The 11,538-nt window shown below is 45.8% G+C and overlaps 1 protein-coding gene and 1 long non-coding RNA gene across 3 annotated transcripts; both read left to right on the top strand.

Annotated features, from left to right (window-relative positions):
* The first annotated feature begins 680 nt into the window (after window positions 1-680).
* On the top strand, window positions 681-8,418 carry PA2G4 (proliferation-associated 2G4). The gene is made up of 13 exons (XM_019742442.2): window positions 681-968; window positions 2,857-2,985; window positions 3,245-3,350; window positions 3,442-3,511; window positions 3,751-3,843; window positions 5,356-5,419; window positions 5,664-5,742; window positions 5,893-5,971; window positions 6,063-6,196; window positions 6,534-6,628; window positions 6,749-6,876; window positions 7,033-7,086; window positions 7,303-8,418. Exons 1-13 carry the CDS (start codon window positions 881-883, stop codon window positions 7,366-7,368), a joined length of 1,185 nt encoding a protein of 394 aa, XP_019598001.1. The 5' UTR covers window positions 681-880; the 3' UTR covers window positions 7,369-8,418.
* A 1,544-nt stretch (window positions 8,419-9,962) lies between these two features.
* Window positions 9,963-11,135, top strand: LOC109452949 (uncharacterized). 2 transcript variants are annotated; one of them, XR_002138214.2, is made up of 3 exons: window positions 9,963-10,120; window positions 10,522-10,544; window positions 10,801-11,135. It is a non-coding gene; the product is annotated as an uncharacterized LOC109452949 (long non-coding RNA). The 2 variants fall into 2 exon arrangements; XR_012493949.1 differs by lacking the exon at window positions 9,963-10,120 and adding an exon at window positions 10,166-10,256.
* The last annotated feature ends 403 nt before the right edge of the window (window positions 11,136-11,538 follow it).

The raw sequence follows: 11,538 nt of genomic DNA, 5'->3' as shown, positions 1-11,538 counted from the left end.
GAAACTCCCAGGTTTCAGAACTCTTATTCTCTTAAAAAAGTCGCCGTGAACACTTCGCTTAGGTGCCATCAAAGCTTATTTGTTGGAACAATAGTGCCATCTTCTGTGGGAGTCCGGTCTCTAGATTGAGAGGCTGTAAATAGATAATCCCTTCGGAGTCCGCGGGCCCAGTTAAGTCCCAGCTCCTAGGTTTCTTTCCAAACCCGTTTGGCCCCTCCCGGTTCTCCTAGTATCGGAGGACGACTGGACCGGCAGGGCCGGTCCTGCCAGCCGCTCCAGGGATCCGGGGAAGGGCGCACCCAGCATCCCCGCCCTGAGCGTAGTCACCCCCAATCGCCTGGGCTCCACCCTGCCCCACCGCCTCCAAACCCAATTCCCCGCCGTAGCTCCGCCTCTTCTCCCTCAGCCCACCCCCCGCCCCTCCTCCATTAAAGGTTCCAGTTCAAGGCTCCTAGTGGACAAGGTTTTTCCGGCAGAGACCACGCTTCTTAAACTCCCAACGGCTCCGCCTTCCTGCTGGAGCCTGACCCTTCCCAGCGTGCCCGGCGATTCCAGCGTGCGAGGCCCTCGGAGGGCAAGGCCCCAGGGCCTGGTTTAGGGGCGCGAAAAGCAGGCTGGGAATTGTAGTTCACGAGTCCACGAGGGCGGCTAGAGGCTGGCTGTGGAAAGGACTCATTGTCCCAGCGTGCCCTGCGCCTCAGCCCGCGCGCTCGCACCTTCTCGCTTTCGCCCTCCCGCCCGCTCCCTTGCTTGCTCGCGCTTTTGCTCGCGCTCTCCTCCTCGCGAATCGAAGGGGCTCTGGCCACAGCCTGTGGCTAGCGAGGGAGACAGAGGCGGCAGCTCAGGGGGACGAGGCTGCAGTGGTGGTGGCGGCGGGAAGATGTCGGGCGAGGACGAGCAGCAGGAGCAAACTATCGCCGAGGACCTGGTCGTGACCAAGTATAAGATGGGGGGCGACATCGCCAACCGTGAGTGCGGCCTCAGGGGTCCGGGGATCTAGGCTGAGAGGGAGAGGCAAGGAGGATGGTACTGGGCGGGCTCTGGAGGGGCTGGAGCGGTGGGGTCAAGCGGAGTGAGCTACTGAGGGCCCCGCGCCGGTCCGCTGAGGGTGGCGTGGTGGGAAGACTCCTGTGTCGCGTCTGGGACCTGAGCGTCCAGGCCTGGGCTGGAGTCTGGAGGTGCGGGCCGGCGACGGGGAAGACCTCAGAGCAGGGTCCCTGGCCGTCGCGGACCCTAGGACGTTAGTAAGGAGGCAAGGCTCGTCCCCTGCCCCTCACCCTTTGGTCCGGATCCCTGCCGCCTCTAATTCTGGCAGCGACGAGGCCACCTCGAAAAGGAAGCACCCAGATGTTGGCGACGGGAGCGCCCCTCTATTTTGTCGCGGCTCTCGGGGCGTCAGGAGTCGAGCCGGCACGTGTTGCCGGGTTCCTCCTGTGCTGATCGCCGGCTGCCTTCTTCCTCCGCTTACCGTCCCTGACACCAGCTTCGCTACCACGTGCTTTACTGAAGTGTTTCGTTCTTAACTTCAACTCTTTCCCTGGTCGGCGCCCCATTCTACGCTTGGGCCAGCTTTGGGACCGTTGGAAGGCACCCGTGGAGCTCCTCACACCCTCTTTGAGATGTATCTGGCTTTTCTTGAAGATACTCGTTACTACCGTCAATCTGTGCAGATAGCCTTTCTTAGCCTTCGTATTCGATCTCGAGTTTGACAACTCTAGAAATGTTTTTGAGGCCCTCACCCCAACTAGACAAACTTGTGAATAGTACCGGAAAGGGGAGGGGGGACCGATTTTAGGATCTCAGAAGTCATCCTTATTAGGACTGCTCTAACTTTCTCAGCAGCTGCCTGCCACTCTAGGCAGATGTCTCACTTTCTATTTTCTCTATTTCCAATTCACCTTTCCAATTTAAAACCCAGTTGAGAGGACAGAAACTGCTTGTCTTTGGGCTTTTAAATGCTTTTGACAGTAAAGCTAGGTATTTAGAATGCCTCTGGTCCAATGGCTGAAAACATGAGGTTCAGGCTTCCAAAGATTCACCAAAACTTAGATCACAAAAATCAAACCTAAAGTTCAGGGTGGGCCATGGAGATGCTTTATAACATAATGGACATTTAGCATGGTACCCCCATTTTTGGCACGTTTTTATATTTGATATTAGTGGTTTGAATCAGAAGAAAACTTTTTTTGCAATTTAGAACTTCTGAGGTACTTGCGATTGCAGATAACAGTTTAGAATTTTGGGGTCACATACCTTTTTATGATCTAAAAGTTGTAAGCCATGAGCCTGCTGAAGCCCAGGGACCTTAGATTAAGTCCCCTTGGCTTATACACTTGTTTGTGAGGAAATAAGTCTACATAAATTGAGTTGCTAACACCTAATTGGGGTGTCTGAGAAGGAAGAAGGTAGCATTTCACAATGCATCAGCTTGGAGTCAGCAATTCTGTGCCTACCTTCCTGTTGTCCCTGACGCCTATAAATTTCTTTTGGTCTGCTTTGCATGTATATGTCGGATACCTTGATGAGGACCCCCTTGAAGTTCATAATTCTGTCCTATCACACCGTAGGTATCATGTGTGGAAGGTCTCCCTTGCCCAGGGAGACAGATTGTGTACACCCAGTTATCACATATAAGGAAGGGAAGGGAGTGTTGACTTCTTTATTTTAGGAAAGGAAGGTACAAATTTAGAGATTAAAGGTAGGTACATTCCAAGAGGCAAAACTTGTTTCCTCTTTCAGCCTTAGGGCAATGGCACTAGAGAATATTAGAAATTCTGGGTCCAACTCTTAGGTATTGCTTGGATTGTAACTTTAGACAGCACATGCAGGACTGACATGGTGGGGTTCTGTCCTTAGGGGTACTTCGGTCTTTGGTGGAAGCATCCTGCTCAGGTGTGTCGGTACTGAGCTTGTGTGAGAAAGGTGATGCCATGATTATGGAAGAGACGGGGAAAATTTTCAAGAAAGAAAAAGAAATGAAGAAAGGTAAAAAATCAGCCCCCCACTAATTTCCCAAGTTTGACTCTTATTTGTTCCTGTTTGTCATAATGATGCAACTCTCACCCCAGCTCTAGTTGAGATATTTGGAAGTTGGGAATGGCAAGTGGGTTACAAGCAGTTTGCTACCCAATCCAAACTTATTAAACTTAGGCAAGACCCTGAAGAAAATCCTTCCATTCTTCTGAGGGGCAACAGGGCTCCGAGAGAGAGCAAGGCAGTAAGGCTGATGATTCTGTCTTTACAGGTATTGCCTTTCCCACCAGCATTTCAGTAAATAACTGTGTATGTCACTTCTCCCCTTTGAAGAGCGACCAGGACTATATTCTCAAGGAAGGTGACTTGGTAAAAATGTAAGCTTAAACTGTTTTAGAGCACTTGTCTTTTTCCTAAGCATTTATATCGTCCCAGTTGCTAATGCTGTACTCTGTTCCTGCTTTGCAGTGACCTTGGGGTCCACGTGGATGGCTTCATCGCTAATGTGGCTCACACTTTTGTGGTTGATGTCGCTCAGGTAGGTAGCCTCCTTTGAACTGTGTTCAACCTGTGAGGGTGCACTGCTGCTTGCTTCTTATCCCCACGCCCTACCACCAAGTGAGTTTTGAGAGAGTCTCTGGAGAAATACAAGGAAAAAGGGTGATTTCTCCTGTTCATTGGCTGACCTTACATAGTGGGCACAGAGATATTAACTGAATAACCAGCTGAGTTAAAGAGCTTTCCAGGAAGACACTGACTGCATTTCTTTATCTACAGGGGACCCAAGTAACAGGGAGGAAAGCAGATGTCATTAAGGCAGCTCACCTTTGTGCTGAAGCTGCCCTACGCCTGGTCAAACCTGGAAATCAGGTAAGCTGTTTAGTCTAGCTCCAAAGTTTGATAGAGCCAAAGCTATACTAGGCATCTACAGCGATTCTATATTGAACTGCCAACTTTGCCCACAGCCCTCTCGTAAAAAATTTTTTTTTTAATCAGCTACCACTTCAGATGGGATTTCTGTAAGAGAAGAGGCAGGAACTAAAGATCTTAATACTAAACAGCAGTTAACCCTGATGTCTGCCATAGATAGTTCCATGCTACGTGTATGAGGATATGTGGACCCTACAGAGATCCTTCCTTTTTCATGTTTTGGTTGTGCGTTTTCCCCCAAAATTTGAGGTAGATAGCTTAAAATAAAACAGATATATTTTAAAATTCAACTTTAAAAGGTTATAAAATAAAAAATAATAGTAAACTGGTAGCAAAGAGGCTCAAAATTAGTTCTGTACCTTGCAAAACAATATTAGGAAGCCCAGGGATCGTAAACTTTTCCTGATTTAATACAATTTAGTGTATTAGACTATCAGTGGAGACATTTCTCTAACACTTAAATTTCCAAAGACTTGTTCAATACTTAAAGTATTGTCTTTTCTTGCTCCTCTGCTGTGCTTTCTTGTTCTTCACACTTTTAGTCAGTTTGTAGTTCATCCCCATTGTCAATTAATTGTATTATTTTCACTTAATCCTCTTACAGTGATACCACTTCATAGAGCTGTTATGTTTGAACAGTGCTGGGCATATAGTGAACACTTGTGTTAACTATTACTATTTTGCATATGGATTATTTTTATTTATAGCTTACTATTGTGTATCTTCACTAAAAGGTAATGTTGTCTAGTGGTTATTACATAGCTATAACATCAGACTTTCTGGGGTCTCACCCTGTTGCCACCTCTTACTATTTAAAAATAACTTCGAGTTCAAATTTCTTCATCTGTAAAATGGAAAAAATAAAATTGTGCCTTATTCTCACAGGGTTGTTGGGATGACTGAGATGATCCACGTAAAGTGATTGTCATAGTACCTAGCACATAGTTTAATAATATTAGCTGTTATTAGTTATTCACTTTTCTTTTTGTCCAAGAACTTTTACCTATAGCTTAGGTAAGGATCAGATTATGTTTACAAGAGGTAAGGAGGGGAAAATAAGAATTTGCTGTCCCTTCTCAACAGGTTAGAATGCCGAGTATAATGGAATAGACACTGAACTTACCATCATTAAAACCTGGATTTATAGCAGGTTCTTTTGGTTAACTGGTTTAACCCTGGGCAAATCATTTAACCTTTCTGAGCCTCAGTTTCTTCATCTTCCAGAATTGTCTAATTAGACCATCTTTGTGAAAGCACTTTGTAAAAGGCTATGCAAATGTAAGGTATGTTTCGGTTGTAGGAATGATAGGCCTATGACATGAAAAAAACAATGAGAATCATTGTACTTGACGGAGGATGTTAGAACTCTCCGGTTTTTTATACTTCTTAGTCTCATGGTAGAGAACTTATTAGCTCCTGGATCTCACCTTTTATTTGATCTTATACTTCTAGAACACACAAGTGACAGAAGCCTGGAACAAAGTTGCCCACTCATTTAATTGCACGCCAATAGAAGGTGAGACCTCAGATAACAGGGTTGAGGGTATAAGTATGAGTGACTTAGCAGAATTAAGGTTTTTCCTCCTTTGAGGATCCATCCTGGCTCTAGCATATTTTAAGCCAAAAACCTGTGTCCTGGGTTTCCATAGCCAGGCACCTTTTCTTTCGTTGCCTGCCCTATCAAACTACTTAGGTGAGTGGGTTTGGAAACCTTTTGGAATTCTAGCTGGCTGGTATCATCGGCTCTGCCCTATCTACAGGTATGCTATCACACCAATTGAAGCAGCATGTCATTGATGGAGAGAAGACCATTATCCAGAATCCCACAGACCAGCAGAAGTAGGTGTCAATCGCACCCTTCACCTTGTACCATACCAGACTAGTCATGAGTTTTTTCTTCCGTACTCCCAGCTTAATCTCGTCCACCTTTTGCTCCAAACTCCAGGAACTACTTATTGCTCTTTATGGTTCCCTTTCTATTCTTTTTAGGAAGGACCATGAGAAAGCTGAATTTGAGGTACATGAAGTATATGCTGTGGATGTTCTTGTCAGCTCAGGAGAGGGCAAGGTGAGAAGAGTTTACCAGCGCTGGCAAAGAGGAGTGACTGAGGGTGTGTTCCAAAGCACCAGAACATATGTGACCTAACTTACTCTTTTAGGCCAAGGATGCAGGACAGAGAACCACCATTTACAAACGAGATCCTTCTAAACAGTATGGCCTGAAAATGAAAACTTCACGTGCCTTCTTCAGTGAGGTCGAAAGGCGTTTTGATGCCATGCCATTTACTTTAAGGTATATTGCACTTAACAGAGACAGGACTTGGAACCAGTCTGATTCATAGACCACACACCCAGGAATACTCTTCCCTCCTCCATCCCTCCCTCCTTCTCCTCTCCTGCCTAGACTTGTAGCTCCAGCCTGCATGCACACGTTCTCTTATTCTCCCCATCTCCCTCTCATTGAAAGGAAGGTAAAAGCAGTCCTATGCATGATTTCTGTCTGAGGGTAGGAGCTGTTTAAAAACATGAGCAGTCATTGAAAAATAAAAAAAGGAGAAAGAAAAACGTGACCAAAATGGTGAGACTTGAGGGGAAGTTAAGGACATGTTAATTTGTCCTCGCCTACCCAGAGCATTTGAAGATGAGAAGAAGGCCCGGATGGGTGTGGTGGAGTGCGCCAAACATGAACTGCTGCAACCATTTAATGTTCTCTATGAGAAGGAGGGTGAGTTGTAAAGAGCTTCACTTTGGAGTCCCTGGTTATATGTTCTCCTCCTTCCCTATAACTTACAGAAAAAGAGTATGACCCTGGAACATTTTATCAAAACACTTCTCTCTCCCATAGGTGAATTTGTTGCCCAGTTTAAATTTACAGTTCTGCTTATGCCCAATGGCCCCATGCGGATAACCAGTGGTCCCTTTGAGCCTGACCTTTACAAGTCTGAGATGGAGGTCCAGGATGCAGAACTAAAGGTAAGTGTGGGATGGAACATCGTGAGCACGTGGTACCTGTCCTGGGAGTGAGCACTAAATGTCAGCAAAGTTCTAAAAAGAGCTACAATATTGAGAGTAAAATTGTTTCCTCTACATTCCTCAAAATTTGTTTTCCTTCTTCCTCCTATATTCCAGGCCCTTCTCCAGAGTTCTGCAAGTCGGAAAACCCAGAAAAAGAAAAAAAAGAAGGTATGTTATGATCATCCCTCTTTGGCAGGGTGAACCGGATCCCTCTTTCTTCCACTTTCCTGGGTTGTGGTGGGGTGTAGATTTCTGTATATCCTTATTTATCCTTATTTTCCCCCTTCTCAGCCCTGACCTAGAGAATTAGGATTTTTGTCCTTGGTCCCCCAGACACTACCCCAAGGTGTTGGAAACTGACAAGTCTTCTTTACATGAATATAGGCTTCCAAGACTGCAGAGAATGCTACCAGTGGGGAAACATTAGAAGAGAATGAAGCTGGGGACTGAGGTGGGTCCCATCTCCCCAGCTTGCTGCTCCTGCCTCATCCCCTTCCCACCACACCCCAGGCTCTGTGAAGTGCAGTTGTCTTCTCCACCCAGGACCACCAGCAGAGCAGGGGTCTCCCTGCACCCCTCCCGGCCCCTCAACCCAACCCCCTTTCAACAACAACCAGCTCCAACTGACTCTGGTCTTGGGAGGCCAGGCTTCCCAGCCACCGAAGACTACTTTAAATTGAAAAGAGAAATTGAACAATAAAATCAGGAGTCAAAATTCATCGTCTTCAAGCCCCTCTTTCTAGCCTTTTTCTACCACTCTCTGCTTGGTCAAGGTTTATGGCCCTACAATAGAACAGGGAGGAGGCTAAAGTAGCCACTACCACTAAAAATTCAGCTGAAATTTTTTTATACACTCAGATGTCAGCATTTTTCCATCTGTTGGGGCTTGTTCCTCTCTTTTACTGCTCTCCCCAAGTATGTTACCTGGCCTCAAAATAGAAACTGTTCTTCAGATTGTTTTTATTCACATGTGGCAGATTCCTTTTCTGATCCAGGCTATCTGGTCAGGCCCCTCCCATTTTTAGGAGCTGGAGCCTGCACTTATCAAGGGATTCTCATCTATGAAATGGATCCTCATTTGTATATCTTTTTAGTCATTTTTGTTCTGCAGGACTCTTCCCCTTTCCCCCCACAAAGCTGTAAAGGAGGAGTCCATTTCAACCTGTCCAATTCTCTGGAGTCATTGGGGTCTTCCCTTGCTCCATCTTAACAAACCTGAGCTGGAACCTCAACTGTGGTTTTGTTCCTGTTTGAAATATTTTGACCTCCTTCCCTTGAAAGAAAGACCAGGAACCAGAGGAGCAGACTGAAGAGAGAACTCCTGGCTTTCTGAAGCTATGGACTTGAATTGGATGAATCGCTAGGGGATTGGAGAGAAAGGTGACGAATTTCAGTACCTCTGGCATGCGGTCCCAGGGAACTAGAGCTCCCACTAACTTATGAGGTTTTTAAACACGTTGAAAATGACATGGTGTTAAAATAAATTTGGATTTGCTCATACTCATGTGCCTTTGCTACTCTTATTTGATGGAGGTGCTGGGGAGTGTCTGTTGAAGTGATGATCACTTGGAGTGTTTTTCTGTTGGTATAGTCTACCTTTAAAACAAGGAATACTTCCCAACCCAAAAAACGTAAATCCTGGATTCTCTGGATTAGAATAGTAAATTTTCTATGTGAGTATGATTTAATTTTCTAAAGTAAAAACATCAACCTTGCTTCTGATAATTTGTTCAGGATTAGCACATTTATGTATACTGCAAAAAAATACTATAGAAGTGTTTATCTTGACTTAGAAAGCCAGGAATTCCTTGAGTGTTATGCAATTTTTCAGGGCCAGCCTGAGATGAATAATTTATTGGACTTGAGATTTATTTGATCTTACACGTGAGGCATGCCGATCTGGAGATACTACAGTGAACAAAACACAGGACTCTTCATAAGAGCTTATAGACGAGTGGACAATCAACAGGTGGAATTCTGGGGTACTTGATATAAAATAATTGTGCTAGGGTTTTTATTTTTGTCTTCAAAAACTTGTTATATTCTGATGGTGAAAATACTAGAACTTCTTAAGCACTTGGAACAAGGGCCCAAAATTTTTAAAAACCTTACTTTAATAGTTAAATGGTGACATGTTATTGAATAAATTATAAAGGGAAACCACCACACAGGAGGGATTATAAAAACTATAAAGTATCAAAGTGAATAAGGTGAAGTCAGTGGTTAAGGATTCTTTTCCATTCTTCAGAACTCGTTCATTGTAGCCAAATCTTTGGGTATCTTATTTACCAAGGGCTTCTGACCTATCTGTACCCTGAGACTTTGAAGTTATCTTAACACCAAATACCACCCTTGTCCTAGAGAAGAGCTGATCTTCCCCTCTCCATTGGTTTGATCCTTACCACCAGGTAGGGAGAATCACTGAAGTATCTTTTGAACAAGATGGCATTGTGACCAAGATGCATTGTGACACTCTGCCTCAGGTATTGTGGGGAAAGACCATAGTTGGAAAGTTTACAATACTGACAGTTTTGGGTTTTTTTTGTAGTGTGACAGCTTAACTCTCCAACTACATTCTTCCGTGTTCTGGAACCTTAGGACATTCGGAGGTTCCGCGATCGACTCTCCCTGCAGCAATTTAGTTTGGAACATAAGGCAAACCAGTAAAACATTTTTGTGCAGTCTGCACCCATCCATAATAAAATGGAGGGTGTCGCCAAGGAAACTGCAACTCCCATGAAGCAATGAGAGGGAAGACGGAAGTCGCTATGTTTTGCTCGTCTGCCCCTCTAGGTCCCATATTGGAACTAGGTGCTCACGTTTAAATAATACAATGTCCTCATAATAAAACGGGAGGGGGAATTTTGTAACTCAAAAATACTACTTTCAAAGGGAACTAAATCACTTATGCACCTGAGAAAGGCCGGAAGCCATTGCTATTCCCCTTGGGCAGCCCCGCCCCTGGGGTGGGTAGGGCGAGGCAAAGGAAGTGACGACACTGAGTGCTCCCTTAAATGGCGGTAGGCGGGCGCTTAGCGCTCTCTCGGCCTTAGCGTCATCTTCTTGGGTGAGTGTGCGGCTTGTGTGCGGACTTCGGATACAATCCATTAACATCTCGTCTCTGCCCTTGCCATCGTTACGTCAAACTAACTGTAGCCTTTTTCTCTTTACCCGTAGATACCTCCGCGCCATGAGAGCCAAGGTAAGCAGTTCCTGGCAGGGAGCTGAGGCTGCAGAAATTGATGGCTGGGGGTGGAGACCCAGGCAAGGGAAGTCCGCCATGATTCCCTGAACCGATGGGTTCTCAAGGGTGCCCAAGACCTAGTGGGAGATGAAGGGTAGTTTGGGGAGAAGCGGAGGTGGTTGGGTACGTGTTGTGTGGAGAGTGGGGAGTGGAAGAGCGCACGCGGGATTCGGTGTTTACTTCGGGGTGTTGGGTTGGGAGGCCAAATTGTTGATGTAATTACTGAGACTGAGCCCTCATGTTTGGTCAAGAACTTGCCTGGTTCTAAATAACGCTCTTCACATTCCCTACCTAATCCTGGTTCTGAAACTAATGACCGTTTGCTTTATTCCTTGCCTCTGGTTATGATCGGTTGCCAGTGGAGGAAGAAGCGAATGCGCAGGTATGTTGAGACTGCTGGCACGGGAGGAGGGAAGTGGAGCGTGCCTTGGGTCAAAACTTGGGAGGAACATTTGGTGAATTAGGTGGAAAATGTTTTGAGCATTGACTTGTCAGAGCCAGGGATTGGACACAAGACAGTAGAAAGTAGTGCATGATCGTTTTATCACCCTGCGTATCGTATGTACGTTTAAGATGGGAGGGAAAGACTGAACCTCGGGATTATGGGCAGGAAGTGTATTCCCGTGTCTGCTTTTCAGGCTGAAGCGCAAAAGAAGAAAGATGAGGCAGAGGTCCAAGTAAACCGCTAGCTTGTACACCGGTGGAAGCCACAGGAGCAGAAATGAGGAAAGCCAGAGTCCAGGGATACTGGAACAAATTGTTGACTGCATGCCTAATATCTAGGACTTCTCAATGGATCTGGAACATACATTGCCGTCTGTTCCCCGCTACCACCTTTTGAGAAACCCACTTTGCTCGTACAAAAACAGTCCTTTGCTCTGGACATGTGACATTCTGGACAAGTTCTGCTCTCAGTTGTGGCTGAATGTAATGTGTACAATAAATCATCTGCTGTTTTAGCTGAAGAAAAAAAGTTGTGTTTTGTGGTTTTTATGGTTCCATTGGCTGGTGGACTTGTATCAGTACAGTCGGCCCTTGTGTTAGGCTACATTGGGGGCGGGAAGGGGGGTTGATTACACCCCTAGCCAACATCCGGTCCCTGTCCCTCGGGAGTTAAAAAGTATGGGTAGCTCATCCTGAAAAGGGTGTAATGGACGTCTGGGGACAGATGTCAGGGCGGTTAGGGGCAAACCATGGTTCCGCTCCTACTCCCCTGTGTTTAGGCCTACGTTAAATTTCACTTTTTGGGTTCTTTACTGTGCTGTTGGGTTGGGTTGCCATGGTGACACGCAAAGCTTGCTGGGACTTCCTGCGACTTGTCGCGCCAGTATTTCGTACACCATAGAGTATAGTTCCGGGTCTGGTGGCTAGAGCGT

Source organism: Rhinolophus sinicus, linkage group LG02 (genome assembly GCF_036562045.2).
Source record: "Rhinolophus sinicus isolate RSC01 linkage group LG02, ASM3656204v1, whole genome shotgun sequence".
Lineage (NCBI taxonomy): Eukaryota > Metazoa > Chordata > Mammalia > Chiroptera > Rhinolophidae > Rhinolophus > Rhinolophus sinicus.
The sequence above is the reverse complement of the archived record's forward strand: the minus strand, read 5'-3'. Positions and strand labels throughout refer to the sequence as shown.

Excerpts from the sequence above, each read along its gene's own strand:
- PA2G4 (XM_019742442.2), top strand. The coding sequence starts at position 881 with ATGTCGGGCGAGGACGAGCAGCAGGAGCAAACTATCGCCGAGGACCTG. Across the intron at positions 2,986-3,244 it reads AGAAAAAGAAATGAAGAAAG|GTATTGCCTTTCCCACCAGC; the intron begins GTAAAAAATCAG and ends CTGTCTTTACAG. Across the intron at positions 5,743-5,892 it reads AATCCCACAGACCAGCAGAA|GAAGGACCATGAGAAAGCTG; the intron begins GTAGGTGTCAAT and ends TATTCTTTTTAG.